The sequence below is a fragment of the Cucurbita pepo genome, chromosome 11, assembly GCF_057944985.1.
Source record: "Cucurbita pepo subsp. pepo isolate OVF chromosome 11, ASM5794498v1, whole genome shotgun sequence".
In the NCBI taxonomy this organism is placed as follows: domain Eukaryota; kingdom Viridiplantae; phylum Streptophyta; class Magnoliopsida; order Cucurbitales; family Cucurbitaceae; genus Cucurbita; species Cucurbita pepo.
The window spans coordinates 15,933,768-15,950,763 of record NC_141808.1 but is presented as its reverse complement, the minus strand read 5'-3'; the positions used below and the strand labels follow the sequence as shown (position 1 = coordinate 15,950,763).

Sequence of the window (16,996 nt, the reverse complement as noted above, 5' to 3'; positions counted from 1 at the left end):
TATTTGTTTCAGAGCATCTTCAACGAAACTGTTCTTCAGAACTGTGATTGAAAGACAAGTAACTATTAACAGAACAAGTTCTTGCTGAAGTTCTACCATGGAATCAAAACATCAATGCAAGCAGCAAAAAGGACCTCAAGTCTTACCCGAGCCTTGTGGACAATAAACGATTGATCGAATCCCGGAGAACCCGAAGGACCGGCAAAAGGATCTTGGTCTTTCATCTAAAGCCCATCAGCCATGCTCGATCAATTTAGAACAATACATCGAGCGATCGACAAAAAACCGTCATTCAAGTGTGATGATTGCTGGAGAAAGTACAACATTTCACCAAAACAAGTCATTCATGACAATAAAGCTTGCCATACCCAAACTGGCTATCTGCGACAGTAGAAGGCCCTACAAAAAACGAAGAACAAAGAAGCTCGGGAAATCGTCGAAAGGAGCAACGCAAACAACGTTAGCACAGAATGTTGAATGTTGAAGCTATGAAAATAACGTTTACGAGCAATCGAGGCGGTCGACTAAAGATTTGGGAAGATCAAAGCCAGGCATGTAATATTAGATATATATACTTGACAACAATGATCAAGTTCAAACAGAGCAATGTACAACCAACTATAACAAAATCCTCTCTCATATAATCAAATGACTCAGTTCATCGGATCGAACGTAATCAACACGAAAAGGGACAATAAAAGTCTGTCGATCGCTAAGAGTTTCGTTTTCTTGTTAAAAAAATTAGAAAAGAATCAACAAACCACTCCTCTATTCATTCTTCCAGGCATGTAATATCAATGAGAAACCAAGACATTGTGATTTGCTGTCTGAAAATCTCTGAGAGAAAGACAAGGACAAGACATTAGGATCACAAAATGGTTGACTTCCCCACAACTTTTCAGCTGACAAACATGTTTTGAACATAAAAACAGCATTCCCAGGTGATGCACTAAACAGCCAACTATGAACATCCCAAAACACTTCCACTGCAAGCCCTTCAACCAAAATGGTGTGGTTCCCTCTAAACTTCCATTGCAGCCGCTTCACCTGCAACACGGTCTTCGAATCGACTCGTAGAATCAAGCACGGTTCGCTAACACCATTCGTATCACACTCGATATTAATATCATGAATTTGACCATTATCACAAAACTGAGCTTTGGTACAGAACACTTTCTTCCCAAAAATATGCTCCTTCTTGGAAATGAACACAGCAGAAGAAGGCACAGGGGAGGAATTGGACTTCTTGAAAGCTTCTTTTCTCAAATCCCCAAGAACAAGAACCATTTGTTTATCCACTACAATTCCGACATAATAACCCTCCAATGGTTCAGGTCCAGATCCAAATTTTGCAGAAGAAAGGTCCCAATAAATGTCGATTTTAGAAGAATAAGCTTCTAAAGTTTTAGACCCTCTTCTTTTAGAGAACAGCCATGGCTTAATATCAACTTTACAGAGACATTGATTTGAAGCATCATCAATACCAACACTAAGCCCTTGACCCATCAGATTTTTACTCCAAGTAACACTAATCAAGCAAGAACGCCCTCGTAGTCGACATTGATAAACACAAGTGACAAGGTTTTGAGCGGTCTTACCATTGTTTGAAGACGAGAAATCTGCTACTTGGACACCATTTTCGCCGAAACAAGATGGGAAATCCCTCATTTTCTGAGTTGAGAGCTTTAGATTCAATCGATAAAGACAAACAACGAGAGAAAAACAGCGTTGATCAGAGAAGAACAATGAAACCCATATCAGAAACGCCTCAAAATCGAGTACCCATCGAAGAAATCAGAGAGAAAATTGAAGAACACGAAAGCCCATTTAAGAAAAGGGTTTGGAAATCTGCTAGTTGGGGTTCATCCGCCTTGGAAATGGAAGGATTTCAAAGGGTGTAAGCAAAAACCCAGATGGATTAGAGGTTGAGGGCGATGGATTTTGCTTTAAAGAACACTCAAGCGATAACGAATGGTGAAATTGGGGGGGTTACGTTTGAAATTAAAGACAAATTTGAGGAATGTGGGATGTAAAATAAGGAAGAAAAGCAACAGAGAAGAGAAGCAGACAAGGAAAAAGTAGACTCGCTTCACTGTCAATCTCAATTACAAACCTCCACCTTCTCCTCCTCCAAACAAATCAGCAAAAGAAAAAGATGAACAAAAAAAAATAAAGGCGCCAAAAAGATGAACAAGGAATCAACCGAGTACAAATGGGGTTAAATTTAACGGTAAATACTACCATGGTCTCACTTTAGCACCAAAAAAGTACTCAATATTCTATCAATAAATTTTGTTTTTTTGTTCTTAGTCCCTTAATTTACTCTTAATAGTTTTAAATTTTTTATTATAATCCTTTCATCTACTTAAATTTTTCAAAATGACCATTTTATCCTCTGGTATGAACGATTTCTATTGTATGACGTTTATTTTAGAGCTTAAAAAGAGGTGATGGGACTTGTTATACTAGACGAGATCGAAGAAATCGGAATTTTGGAAAATGGGTTGTGTAAAAGAATTATAGGGTTTGTTCACCTACGATAGACCGATTAACGGTTTATGCACATGTCGTGTAGGCCAGGTGTTCGAACCACCACCCCCATGTGGTCGAATTGAAATAAATATATAATAGTGAGTTTTGTTTTGTAGCACGTTTTTAAAAATTCTTCAAAATATTGTGTGATCCCACATCGGGTGAAGAGGAGGACAAAATATTTCTTATAAAAGTGTGGAAACCTCTCCTTAACAAATGTGTTTTGAAATTGTGAGAATTACGGTGATACGTAACGGGCAAAAGCAGACAATATCTATTCGCAGTGGATTTGGACTGTTACAGGTTGTATCAAAATCTAACATGTGTCAATTAGGATGACATGCTGGTCCCCAAAAAGAGTAGATTGTGAAATCTCATATTGGTCGGAGAGCGGAACAAATCATTATTTATAAGGGTGTGAAAACCTCTCTCGAGGAGAATCGTTTTAAAATAGACGGCAATATGTAATAAGTTAAAACGAACAATATCTGTTAGCGATAAACTTTCGCTATTGCAAATTCTGAAAGAATTATTTTAACCCAAATAGTTTTTTTAAAGTATTTATAAAAAAAAAAATATATATATATTGTTTAGCTTTCTCATAAAAAAATATATTTTAATTCTTTTTTTTTTTTTAAATCTAATAACAAAAAAAACAATTTTTTAAAACTTCTGGTGGGCTTAGAATAACTGGTGGAAACAATTTATTTATTTATTTTTAATCGAAATCAATTTTTTTAAAGTACTTGTAATATAATTAATATTTTAAAGTTTATTTACTACAGCTGTTTTCACTCATTAAAGAGGATAAAAAAAATATATTTTTTTTAATTTTAATAAATGAAAATCAATTTTAATAGGTTTGAAGAAACTCTAGAGATTAAAATTATTTTTAATGTTGAAGCTAACAATAGAGTTTGAATGAGTTACTGCCGAAGATAAGGAGGAGGTGAATTCAATTTCATCCACACAAATCTCAACGAACTTCGGGAATCCCCTATAAAAGGACCTCCCTCCCCATCATTCAAATCACTTCTCCTCTCAATCTCACTTCAGTTTTCTGTTGTCACCAACAACTGGTATCAGAGTCATGCCTTAAACTTAATCATGCCAATAAAAACCTCAAATATCGAACAAAGAATGGCGAGCCTCGAAGGTGTAGTCAAAAGTGACTAAAGTGTCGAACAAATGGTGTACTTTGTTCGAGGGCTCCAGAGAAAGGAGTCGAGCCTCAATTAAGGGGAGGCTATTCGAGAGCTCCATAAGCCTCAGGGGAGGCTTATAGTGTGCTTTGTTCGAGGGGAGGATTGGTGAGGATTATTGGGATTGGGAGTGTCCCACATTGGTTAATTTAGTGGAAGATCATGAGTTTATAAGTGAGGAATACTATCTCCATTGGTATGAGGTCTTTTGGGGAAGCCCAAAGCAAAGCCATGACAGCTCATGCTCAAAGTGGACAATATCATAGTCGTGATTCCTAACATTTAATTCATTAAAAATAAAGTTATATAATAAAACTCTAAATTTATTAATGGTTTATAAAGCGTTTTTTCACAAAATATGGCACTCATATATATAAGAAAGTAGCTTCTCTCTCATGGGCTGTTTTTTTTTTCTCTCTCTAAAGCCTTCCTTTTAGCTGACATATCCACATGAGAAATGAAGACACCATTTTTATTTATTTATTTATTTATTATTATTATTTATTTATTTATTATTATTATTTATTTATTTATTTTTACAAAGAAAGAGACATTCAAGGTTGCAAAACCTTCCACCATCTTCTCAAATATTATCTTTAAAAAAAATATAAGAAAAATATTTTTTTTAAAAAAAAAATTGAGAGTAAAATCGATTAAAATCTCATAGGTAAATGAATGAATGTGACAATCTAAGTCCACCGCTAGCAGATATTGTTTATTTTAGACTGTTACCTATCGTCGTTAATATCATAGTTTTAAAACCTGTTTATTCCTCTCTCCGATCGATGTGGGATCTCACAATGAATCGAGATCATGTTCGAATTGGAGCAATATTGAGGATAGAATAGCTAAAAATATTTAACATAATTTATTGTTACTACTTATATCAATAAAGTGGACATTTTTATTTTCTCGTAGCTCAATTATAAGAACTTTAATATTAAACATGACCCCTAGAAAGTTTCGAGCAATTTTTTATGAATTTTTTTTTTAGGTTTTTATGTCGTCTAGTGAAGATGGACCGAAAAAAAAAATAATAATAATAAATAAATAATAATAGTGTAACTCGTGATGCATCCAAGCTGTTTTCCTTTAATGAAAATTATCATTATTATTTTACCAACTTTGAAAAAAAAAAAAAAAAACTAAGTATAAAATTTATTGAAAATAAAAAAAAATAAAATATAATAAATAAAAAATACATATTACCATTATTATTTTACCAATTTCGATAAACAAAATTTAAATGATTAAATATAAAATTTATTGCGAGTATAAAAGCAAATATACAATAAATTCAAAATACAAGGATTAAAATATATTTTAATTAAAATATTAATGAATAGAATAATATTTTCGACATGACAACTCCCATAGTATAACAGGTAGTGTATATAAGACCTAGGAACGAATTCAGTGTCATATGGCTGACCGGCGATTACTAGTGATTCCGGCTTTATGCACGTGAGTTGCAACTAAAAATTATCGATTTTTGAGATGAAACTTAATGAATTTATCTATTGAGCTATACTTGGATTGACATAAACTTTTCGTGTTAACCTAATTCGTATTTTTATTTACAATTTATCTGAGTTGATTTGAATTCAAACAAATGAAAATTTTATTGTGAGATCCCACGTAAATTAGAGAAGGTAACGAATCATTTCTTATAAAAATGTGAAAACCTCTCTCTAATAGACGCGTTTTAAAATCGTGAGTGTGATGACTATACAGGTAGTAGACCAAAACGGACAAAATCTGCTAACGAACTGTGGATTTGAGCGGTTATATTTATGAACTCATAAAATTAGTTTGGATTGATATTTTTTTAATTATCTATTCTTCAACCACTATTAAAAATCAATTTGCAAGCCAAATGTTCATTTCTCGAGAAAAGCTCATAGTATTTATGCATCTCGTAACGTTACCCATAAACCATCATTACTTTCATGCACATGACCTAACATTTTGTAACAATATCTGTTCGATATTCTTAGATAATTACAAATTGTGGGTAAATGATATTTCATTAATATATTTTAAGATTACATATACACAGTGGCTAATTATGGTAATAAAATATAAAAGTTAACTCGAGAATGACTATTTTATGTAGTATAGCTTGACATGATTAATCTTGTTTGGATGATTCGAATCTTAAATAATTATTATTTTGAACAGATAAATTCTTCAAATTGGACCGTTCGAGGGTTATTTTGGTCCAAGTGTCCCACATTTTTGGGTCATATGTCTTCCAATATCAACTTTTGCTTATATTTGAAGCTAATTTGATTTTCAATAGTTTGAAAGGTAAAGGGCATATGTCCTTGAATATAAAAGATTATGCTTGTTAAGCTACTCCTTTTACTTTTGTACCCTTCGTGCCTTCGTGGACCCTACTTTGGAATATTTTATATAAATTATTTTTTGTGATGTCATATATATAATTTTATTTTATTTTATTTATAATTTATAATATTGTAGTATAATGGATTCAAATTAAAAAAAAAAAAATCAAATATGAATTAGGAAAATATTCTACAATTCAAATTATTACTAAGAACATATTATTACACCAATTTCAGCCTTTATTATTATTATTATTTCAATTATTCTTATTAATAATTCCAAATTCACATATAATAATAATAAATAAATAAATAAATAAGTAGATAAAAAAAAAAAAATATATATATATATATATATATAGATATGTATATATATATGGGTTTTTGTGAAAGCTTTTGCTTTACACTTTCTAAAGAATTGAAATGATGGGCGAACGTGGAAACTTCTCTTCAAAATTGTGAGGCTGACAGTAATATGTAATGGGCCAATGCTGAAAATATCTGCTAGCGGTGGGTTTGAGCTGTTATAAATAGTATCAGAGTCAGACACCGGATAGTGTGCCGGTGAGGACGTTGGTCCCCAAATGGGGTGGATTGTGAGATCCCACGTCGGTTTGAGAGAGGAATCAAGCATTCCTTGTAAGGGTGTGGAAACATCTCTCCAGTATACGAGTTTTAAAACCGTGAGACTAATGATTATACGTAATGGACCAAAGCGGACAATATTGGCTAGGAATGGAATTAGGTTAAACTATATTAACTAAATTTAAATTATATTCGTATAAATATCAGTTATAATTTGAGGAAAAACTTTTGAGAAATAAATTTACCATCTAAGTTAATTTATGAGTTTTAAAATAACGACAAAAAAAAAATTAAAATTAAATCCCTTATACGTGGCGCGTGACATGGCAACTTTCGCGGGACTGGCTGGACGAAATCGGAGAGGAGCTGAGTGTCGCCGGAGGCACTGTCTCCGAGAGAACAATGACCGGAATCTGTTACTGCCCACCGCTTCCCCCATCTCTATCCCCCAAGGTTTGTATCTTCTAGCCGGTGGTTTCATTTCATCTCGCCGTCCATTTCTGTTCCTAATTCTCTTCGATTCATTCTGAACCATTCGTTTGGCAGATGGTAACCGCCATACGATGCTTCTCAAGCTCGCCGGAGAATTCTAATGGTAGCCGGAAGAAAGAGGCATCTGCGATTGTGAAAATCGCCGTGAGTGGAGTCACAGAGCTTCTTAGGCTTATCTCGTCTCCGATCAGTAAGAGGTAATTTCGTTCTTGAAATCCACGCTCACTTTGTAGTTGCATGAATAGTTTTCTTGAACATGCGAGGGAGAGATATGAATTCGATTCTGGTCCGTGTCTGTGTTGCAGAGTTGATGGAGTTGGGGACAATCAGGGAGAGGAATTTGTAGTTGCAGGCATCGATGATGTTCTAAATATCCTGAAATCAGATTACGAGAATGCTTACTTTGTTACTGGTATATTCATATATTTTCCTCTATCATGCTTTGTCATTGTGCTTATACCTGCACTAGAATTATGAAATCTTCTGCTCATTGCCATCTGTTCATGCTATTGGTATAATAAATTCTATGCAATTTCTTGCTTACAATTTATACATTGAGGTGGTAAGGCTGCAAATTAGATGACCCTTATTGAGGAGGTGCTCGAGTTCACCTTTTTGGGAGAGGGGCAATTCCTTTCGTGCGAACTAGCTTCTTTGCAATACTATGTAGAGCTTGGCTTGAGAGGAACAATAGGATTGTTAGAGAGGTGGGGAGATCGTGTGATGAGGATTGGGAGGTGCTCGAGTTCACCTTTTTGGGAGGGGCAATTTTTTGTGGCGAACTAGCTTCTTTGCAATACTATGTGGAGCTTGGATTGAGAGGTACAATAGGATTTTTAGAGAGGTGGGGAGGTCGTGTGATGAGGATTGGGAGGTGCTCGAGTTCACCTTTTCGGGTGAGGGGCGATTTTTTGTGTCGAACTAGCTTCTTTGCAATACTATGTAGAGCTTGGCTCGAGAGGAACAATAGGATTTTCAGAGAGGTGGGGAGGTCGTGTGATGAGGTTTGGGAGGTGGTGCGATACAATGCCTTCTCGTGGGGTTCGGTCACTAGATCTTTTTGTAATTACGACCTTAGTTTGATTTCGTCAAATTAGAGTCCTTTTTTTTTTGTAGTTTTTTTGGTGTCTCCCTCGTTTTGTTGGTCTGGATTTTTTTTTTTTTTTTTTTTGTATGCCTTGTGCATTCTTTTATCTCTATGAATGAAAGCTTGATTTCTTATCATATACATATATATACTTTGAATTGTTGTTGTGTGTAACTGCTGCATTAAACCAGCAATGAAGCTTTGTAAGTGTATTTTATGATGGGCTTATACTGAAAACAGGGATATTCACTTCTGCAATTTATGCTGACGATTGTCTCTTTGAAGATCCAACCATCAGGTTTCGAGGTAATAATAATAATCATAGAATCTTTTAATAACTAAACTGTGTAGTCCTCCGTCACAATGGCTGTAACAGCCCAAGCCCACTGTTAACAGATATTGTCCTCTTTGGACTTTTCCTTTCGATTTTTCCCTCAAGGTTTTTAAAATACGTCTACTAGAGAGAGGTTTCAACACCCTTATAAATAATCCTTCGTTCCCCTCTCCAATTGACGTGGGATCTCACAATCCACCCCACTTCGGGGCCCAGCGTCCTCACTGACACTTGTTCTCCTCTCCAATCGATGTGGGCTCTCACAATCCACCCCCCTCGAGGCTCAGCGTCCTCGCTGGCACGCCGCCCGGTGTCTGGCTCTGATACCATTTATAACAGCCCAAGCTCACCGCTAGCAGATATTGTCCTCTTTGGACTTTCCCTTTTGGGTTTTTCCACAAAGTTTTTAAAACACATCTGCTAGGGAAAGGTTTCCACACCCTTATAAAGAATGGTTCGTTCCCCTCTCCAACTGTTGTGGGATCTCACAATCCACCCCCTTTGGGCTCAGCATCTTCGCTGACACTCGTTCTCCTCTCCAATTGATGTGAGATCTCACAATGAAAAATCCTATTTTCAACTTTATTGTTACCAAATACCGAAGATTACATTAACTCAAATTAGAAGGCATGCATTGTTTCTGATTCTGCCAAGAAATGAAATGTAATTTATAAACACTTAGTTTCTAAACACATTTGACTTTTGATTGAATACTTCAATTTAGCAATCTTTTCAAACCTTAAAGCTGCTTTATGGATTTTTAACCCTATAGGTAAGGAGCTGTATTCACGGAATCTAAAGTTACTTGTTCCCTTTTTTGACTGTCCCTCAATCCAGTTACAAACGATCAATAAGGTAATTTGTTCTCGTGATTGAATCCTTCTTCTTCCGTAGATCAATGAGTTGGCCTTTTGCGCACAAATCTTTTAACTTTCAACCTGCTGCTTTTATGCTTTCTTGGGGGGAAAAATTTTATTGAACTTTTGGTAAATCTAGGGGATGTATATGGCACAGCTAAGAACGGGACGAGTGAGTAGCATCTCATCTTCTTCATGGATAAAACGTTTGGTTTTTCCAAAGAGTGTAATATTTTATTTTATAGCTTTAAAATAAACGTTTTATCAATTCTTAATATGAGACAGATAAACACCAAATAATCTGTTCTTGGAAAATTGATCTTTGTCTGCTGCACGTCCAGTGTAACCGCCCAAGTCCACCACTATCAGATATTGTCCTCTTTGGGCTTTCCCTTTCGGGCTTCCTCTCAAGGTTTTTAAAACGTGTCTGTTAGAGAGAGGTTTTTACAACCTTATAAAGAATACTTTGTTCTCCTCCCAACTGACGTGGGATCTCACAATTCACCCCTTCGAAATTCCTTAGAAGACTTTTGCTGATTTTCGTGATATACATGATTACAGGGTAACAAATCTGGAGTTGAATTTGTGCTGGCAGCCTGGAAACTAAGGTAGGTAGCCAATTATTTTGAATTGCTTGAGGCTTTGGAGTGTTGGGATCCTTTCATTTCTGACTTTGAGGCTTTTCCTTGTGTTAATTCCAAAAGAATGTTGATATCTACAGAGACTAAATTGGGTTGAATGTAACCCAAATCACAAGGATTAATATGCCTTCTAATTGGAATTGCATTGGTTCTTTCTGTTGGTATTCTCAATCTTTTTCATCATTTGCTTTTCAAATTCTGGACGTTGCCTGAGTTATTTAAGCTCTCCCACATCAGTAGAAATTCCCAATATTTATTATTGGCTTGCAGGACATACCTGAAACTTCCTTGGAGGCCACTCATTTCTATTGATGGAAGTACACTCTATGAACTTGATGAAGAGTTGAAAGTGAGAATCAGTAATCCTCTCCGCTATGTTCTTAAGATGGCTTTAGAAAAAGCATATTTTCAAGTTTCTAAAAAATTTATTTCAAGTTTTGTAACCACCCAAGCCAACCACTAGCAGATATTGTTTTCTTTGGCTTTCCTTTTCGGGCTTTCCCTTGAGGTTTTTAAAACGCGTTTGTTAGGGAGAGGTTTCCACACCCTTTTAAAGAATGCTTCGTTCTCCTCTCCAACCGATGTGGAATCTCACAATCCACCCCTGTTCAAGGTTCAGTGTGCTCTCTGCACTCATTCCCCTCTCCAATCGATGTGGGATCTCACAATCCACGTCCCTTCGGGGTCCAGCATCCTCGCTAGCACACTGACCGGTGTCTGGTTTTGATACCATTTGTAACCGCTCAAGCCCACCGCTAGCAGATATTGTCCTCTTTGTGTTTTCCCTTTGGGCTTGTTTTTAAAACGTGTCTGCTAGGGAAAGGTTTCTCACTCTTATAAAGAATGCTTCGTTCCCATCTCCAACCGATGTGGGATCTCACAAGTTTTGTGCTGAAACACATTTTCTGATTTGCTCCTTTCTTTTTCAACTACCAACTAAAAACTAAGGTTTCGTTGGATAACCGTTTCATTTTTAGTTTTCTATTTTTAATGGTTGTGTTTGTTTGCTCATAATTTCTTTAACACAATCTGAATCTTTCTGGAAAAACGATAACGATGATGTTTCTTAGATAGTTTCTTTTTTGTTATATGGCATTCAAATATTTGATTGCTTTCCATTTTTCATCCTATCAGATAGCAAGGCATGCTGAGAGCTGGAGTGTTTCTGCACTTGAAGCAATAACTCAGATATTCATCCCTAGTTTTAAAGGAGACTGAGAATTGTTTGCTAGGATGAACACAAATTGCTCCATTCAATTGATTTTATGTTGTGTTTTAAATACTTATGTGTAAACTTTATTTTGATATAATGTAAATATAATGTATGTTATGTTTTAAATTTCCAGTTTGTTTTATTTCGCGAAAAATATACCCGTCTTTTTGAAGCCATCGAGTCAGCCCGGTCCTTACATAACATGTCGATGCTACAACAACGCATCATGGTGCTATGCTGCTATAGCATCATAGCACTGTCACCCATCTTTTCTTTTTCGTCTTTGTTTTACTATGTCGAGTCACTATTCTCTCGGGGTTTGGACTTCCTCATTTTCCTTGCAAAACTTTTTGGTTGTTTGTGTTTTTGTCCAAATTGAATGAAACACCTCTTATCCATTATCAAGTTTTCTCTTTGACGAAGCTTTTCGAGTTTCAGCCTCGCCATCTCCAAGTTGCCTTTTAAACTTATGCCAGTTACATACCATCCATTAGTCCAAGTTCCATGTCAGATCATCTGATTGTACCATTTTATGGCTTATAGACATATATAATGAACAAAAAGCTTTTATGAATTATATTTATAACCTTAATGTGGTAGAATCATTCAAAATTTCCATTATATATCGAATTCTGTTCTCTCATTTTTGTTTTCAGGCAGTTTCTCTCAGAAATTTGGTTTCTTCAAAGACAAATGGAAAATTGCATGTCTTTGCTTTCCCAATAACGCTTGCCCTTCCTCTGGTTACACGACAGGGTTAACTGTCACCAATTGATGGAAACGCCTGCAGTAGAGACTCCACACAAGCAGAGAGCACTTAGAAGAATGAATTTCTACTAAGAATTTATAAGGTTAGACATTCATTCATTTTCTATTTTACTCATTTTCCTCCATATATCTCTCTTAGAATTTGTTTTCATAACCCTTTAGTAGTGATTTTGATTATCTAAGAAGCACGAACACGAACACGAACACGGACACGAACACAGAACATGGTAACGAGACATGGATACATCACGCGTCAAGTTCTGAGAAAGCAGGACACAATCATGTGGGACATGTTTTTCTTAGAATATATGTGTATAGATTGGTATATCAATACTTCTTTATGGCTAAAACATGTAAATTTAACATAAAACCAAAATATACTTCACTAAAAACATACAAAGTTAAGTCAATTACAGTATTTGAATACTTGAAAGATTTAGTTTGCTATGATTAGAGGAAGAAGATTCATCCTAAAGCACTAATCAAAACATAGGCCCAAAATGTACTAGTTAAAATGGAGATTTGATTGCTGTAAGCATTTTATTTCTTTGCTTTCTTTGTATTGGTCTGCTAGGAGTGTTAATTTGTTCTTCCCCCTATGTGTACTACTCTCTTTAGCTTTCATTTTCTTTTATAGATAAGGCTTTGTTCCTTAATTGCAGAAGACAACTTACATGTGGATTTTGATGATCTAGTTCGATGAAGAACATTAGATTTGCAGGCTCAATATAAGTAAAACTTGTGGGTAGTACTTTGAGTTTTATATGATCCATTTGATCTTTCATGTCCATAACTTTCCATCTTATTTAAGGAAACTGTCAGCCATCAAACAGCTTTCTACCCGAAAACCCGTTCTTCGCTTCAATTTTTTTTTTTCATCGTGCATGTCTAAGGCGTGTTGTCTATAGCCGCATGCTCGTTGTATGCCAAAACCCTTGTCTTGTATCACTTTATTGTTTTCCTTCACTGCTTTCATGATGTATAGCTTCCTTAAGTATATGATGTTTCGGTAGAATCATGTCTACGCCTGGTAGACCTAAAATGCCTCCAGTCGTCAACTCCTCCCACCTAGATTTTGTACTATAGGAGGATGCGACCAGTCGTCAACTCCTCCCACCTAGATTTTGTATGACCGTTTGGCAAAATCATTTCTAGGCTTACTGGACTTGAATCGCCTCAAAATGTACTATAGGGGGATGCGGCTAGTTGTTAAATCCTCTCTGCTCGGTAAGTTATATGTTATTTAAGCCGTTGGGTTGTCTTTTCCTTGTAGTCATATAATGTTGCTTTCAATCTTTCTTTCAACCTTCCTTTCAAACTCTCTTTCAAAAATCTCTTTGCCCCCATTTTCTGAAACTTTCCTCTCAAAACGGGGTCAAAAGCTTGAGCATACGTCGCCCGGCCGTAGGCGACGCGATCCCAAGTTGGCTTGACTCACTCAGTGTTGGGAGTGAGTACCGCACAATTGCAAAAGTTTATTGCTAAGAAAAGTGCGATTGGGCAATTAAAATTTACTGTTTTTATTTATCCGCTCCCATAACTTTTGAGACAATGCTGCAGGAGTTAGATCTGTTACTTTTCTTATTGCAAGCTTTGAAACAGTGGTCCTTTGGTGCCTATTGCCATAGCGTTTAAAGTTATATCATGGATTAAAATTGCACATTCATCACCATAGACTGTTCAAGTTTCTCTTGCCCCTTCTTAATGGACTCTTGACATCTGGGAAGGACTGTTGTTTGATAATTTCAGTTCTCTATCTCATTCTAAAATGTTTTGCACTAGCTGCCAACTTGATTGCAGCACCTCGGCCTCTGTCTTGCCATCTACCACAACCGCCAGTAGAGACGAAGAAATGGCTGATGACAGACAAGCGAGTGGACGTGATTCCAACCACGATACCATTGCCCGGAAAGGTAACGGAATCGTGGCATTGTAATGAGTAAAACATTTTAAAGGGAAAGTCCTAATATGTAATTGATTTCATGTCACTTCCATAGCAGGCCAGTGGTGAAGATGCTTGGATTGACAAAGATGGAAACTGAGGTGAAATTGCTGACATGAAAGGGCGGAAGGTATGTCTCTCCTTTTTTGTGATTTCTTGCTCTTGGTCGGCTTTTACTTTCCCCCTGCTAAGGAAAAAGGGGATATTTCACAAGTCTTAAAAGGGACATCCCCCCTTTTGTTCTACTTCCATAAAATGGAAAGTAACATCTATAACTATTGCGGCCGACATTTGTTACTTCAAAATAAATTATGGAATAGAAATTTGGAATATATACATCATTTTTTGTTTATCCAATCCTGTGAGATCCCACTTCGATTGGACGGAGGAACGGTGTGTGGAAACCTCTCCCTAGCAAACGTGTTTTAAAAACTTAATGGGAAGTCCAAAAATGAAAACCCAAAAAGAATAATATCTACTAACGGTGGACTTGGGCTGTTACAAATCTAATGCTATATTTAAAGCTATGTGTAATGTAGTAGATGTTGGATTTATAAATGTATTTAAGATATTGTTTGAAGGAACTAGCTTTATGTAGCCCCCCATCCCAGAAAAAAGAAAAAGGGAAAAGAAAGGAGGTGTAGAAAATTACATAAAGCTGGGAATTGCTGTCATTTCATAATGACACAAAAGATGTTGAAAGTGTCTAACTCCAATATTGATATTGATGGTGAACACTTGTCTCTGAAACGAATGCCTCCATCTCTTTAATCCTCAATATGGGGATGAAATGACTGAATTTTGCGATCTCTGTTTTTTTCCATGAATATTTCCATGAATAGGATTAGTTTCCTTACTGTAACCGCTCAAGTCCATCGCTAGTAGATATGGTCCGTTTTGGTCCATTACGCATCGTCGTTAGCCTCACGGTTTTAAAACGTTTTTGCTAGGGAGAGGTTTCCACACCCTTATAAGAAATTCTTCATTCCCCTCTCCAACCAATGTAGGGTCTTACAATCCACCCCCCTTGGGTCCCCTCTCCAACCAATGTAGGGTCTTACAATCCACCCCCCTTGGGCTCGCTAGCACACCGTTCGGTTTCTAGCTCTGATACCATGTGTAACAGTCCAAACCCACTGTTAGCAGATATTGTCCCTTTTGACCCACTAAGCATCGCAGTTAGCCTCGCCTCACGGTTTTAAAACGCGTCTGCTAGGGAAAGGTTTCGACACCCTTATAAGGAATGTTTCATTCCCCTTTCCAACTAATGTGGGGATCTCACAATAAGTTATTTTGTTCATCACCAAAGTCGTTTCTTTTCAACACACGTTGTAAGTAAGTTCGATTTAGTTTAGTTCCGGAACCGAGATAGTTTCGTTTGGGCTGGTTTGATTCATCGGATTGTTTACTTACGAAAGTCCATTGAATCATTTATTGAACAGGTCGAAGAAGATCGTCCTATAAGCGAAAAAATGAATCTGAATCAGATGCAGATAATGGGGAAATTGATGAGTCCGGGATTGATGCTTCAATCATATGCTTGGTTTTGTCATTTCGGGTGTGGAAAGGCACAGAATTGAGGTATGATGATCTGGTCCACCATCCCTCATAATATAAGGTACCTCTTTTGTTTGTTTCCAACAAAATGATTGCTGTTCATTACCCACAAAAAAGAAAAAGAAAATGAAGCGAAAGTAGAGTGTTTAGTCAGTTTCAAGTGGTAGTGTGATTTGATGATCTGAAGCAGACCCTTTACAGAGCTTCTTTTGACTGCTAGTTTAAGGGTACATAGAGAAATTCAAGAATTTGAATGCATCTGCCATTTGGCCCATTTCATGAAAACCTTGGAGGACAGCATTCCTGCTTCACACCCAATCAGCTCCATCTAGTTTTATTCATTTTATAGCGAAGTTCAACTTTTAAAAATATTCTTACTCTTACTTTGGATGAAACCGCTACTATTTTATTTCAAAAATATCTTTACTGTTAATTTTGAATGAATCTGTCAGTATTTTGTTTCAAAAATATCTTTACCGTTAGTTTTGGATTAACCGTATTTTGTTTCAAAAATATTCTACCGTTGATTTTAGATGAAACTGTTAGTATTTTGTTTAAAAAATACCTTTATAGTTAGTTTTGGATGAGCTCACATATATTTTGTTTCAAAAATATCCTTATTAGTTCGGATGAAACTACTAGTATTTTGTTTCAAAAATACCTTTATCGTTAGTTATGGATGAACCTGCTAGTATTTTGTTTAAAAAAATATCCTTACCGTTAGTTTTGCATGAGCCCATTAGTTTTTGTTTAAAAAATACTCTTACCGTTAGTTTTGGATGAGCCCGCTAGTATTTTGTTTCAAAAATACCCTTATGGTTAGTTTTGGATGAAACTACTAGTATTTTGTTTCGTAAATACTCTTACCGTTAGTTTTGGATAAAACTGCTAGTACTTTGTTTCAAAAATACTCTTACCGTTAGTTTTAGATGAACTCGCTAGTATTTTGTTTCAAAAATATCCTTATCGTCAGTTTTGGATAAGCCCATTAGTATTTTGTTTAAAAAATATTCTTACCGTTAGTTTTGGATGAGCCCGCTAGTATTTTGTTTCGAAAATACCCTTCCCATTAGTTTTGGATGAAACTGACAGTACTTTATTTCAAAAATGCCCTTATTGTTAGTTTTAGATGAACCAGTTCGTATTTTGTTTGAAAAATATCCTTACCCTTAGTTTTGAATGAAACTACTAGTATTTTGTTTCAAAAATACTCTTATCGTTAGTTTTAAATGAACTCGGTACTATTTTGTTTCAAAAATACCCTTGCTATTGGTTTTGGGTGAAATGGCTAGTGTTTTGTTTCAAAAGTACCCTCAAACTTTAAGAGTAGTTTAAAAAATTAGATCATTAAAAATACCCTTATTCCGATAGTTTCATTAATATCTTTAAATTTTTTTAATAAAAGTTCAAAAACATCTGAAAAAAAACACGCCTAAAC

General features: G+C 35.8%; 2 protein-coding genes across 8 annotated transcripts; one reads left to right on the top strand and one right to left on the bottom strand.

Moving 5' to 3' along the window:
• Nucleotides 1–531: 531 nt before the first annotated feature.
• On the bottom strand, nucleotides 532–2,130 carry LOC111804886 (uncharacterized). Its single transcript, XM_023689694.2, has one exon. The coding sequence runs from the start codon at nucleotides 1,666–1,668 to the stop codon at nucleotides 769–771; it is 900 nt and encodes a 299-aa protein (XP_023545462.2). The 5' UTR covers nucleotides 1,669–2,130; the 3' UTR covers nucleotides 532–768.
• A 4,828-nt stretch (nucleotides 2,131–6,958) lies between these two features.
• LOC111804973 (adenine phosphoribosyltransferase-like protein, putative (DUF2358)) lies at nucleotides 6,959–16,002 on the top strand. 7 transcript variants are annotated; one of them, XR_015423013.1, is made up of 12 exons: nucleotides 6,959–7,120; nucleotides 7,214–7,356; nucleotides 7,465–7,571; nucleotides 8,487–8,552; nucleotides 9,353–9,435; nucleotides 9,999–10,045; nucleotides 10,349–10,427; nucleotides 12,047–12,142; nucleotides 13,860–13,972; nucleotides 14,060–14,131; nucleotides 15,444–15,582; nucleotides 15,779–16,002. XR_015423013.1 is itself a non-coding variant. In XM_023689820.2 (8 exons), the coding sequence occupies exons 1-8, from the start codon at nucleotides 7,070–7,072 to the stop codon at nucleotides 11,294–11,296; spliced, it is 660 nt and encodes a 219-aa protein (XP_023545588.2). In that variant the 5' UTR covers nucleotides 6,959–7,069; the 3' UTR covers nucleotides 11,297–11,417. The 7 variants fall into 7 exon arrangements, 1 of the variants encoding a protein (XP_023545588.2); XR_015423012.1 differs by having other exon boundaries at nucleotides 15,444–15,619; XR_015423010.1 differs by adding an exon at nucleotides 13,215–13,286 and having other exon boundaries at nucleotides 13,842–13,972; nucleotides 15,444–16,002.
• The last annotated feature ends 994 nt before the right edge of the window (nucleotides 16,003–16,996 follow it).

Coding starts and splice junctions, on each gene's coding strand:
- LOC111804973 (XM_023689820.2), top strand. CDS start 7,070: ATGACCGGAATCTGTTACTGCCCACCGCTTCCCCCATCTCTATCCCCC. Junction 7,357..7,464: donor TCGTCTCCGATCAGTAAGAG/GTAATTTCGTTC, acceptor TCTGTGTTGCAG/AGTTGATGGAGTTGGGGACA. Junction 10,428..11,212: donor AACTTGATGAAGAGTTGAAA/GTGAGAATCAGT, acceptor TCATCCTATCAG/ATAGCAAGGCATGCTGAGAG.
- LOC111804886 (XM_023689694.2), bottom strand. CDS start 1,668: ATGAGGGATTTCCCATCTTGTTTCGGCGAAAATGGTGTCCAAGTAGCA.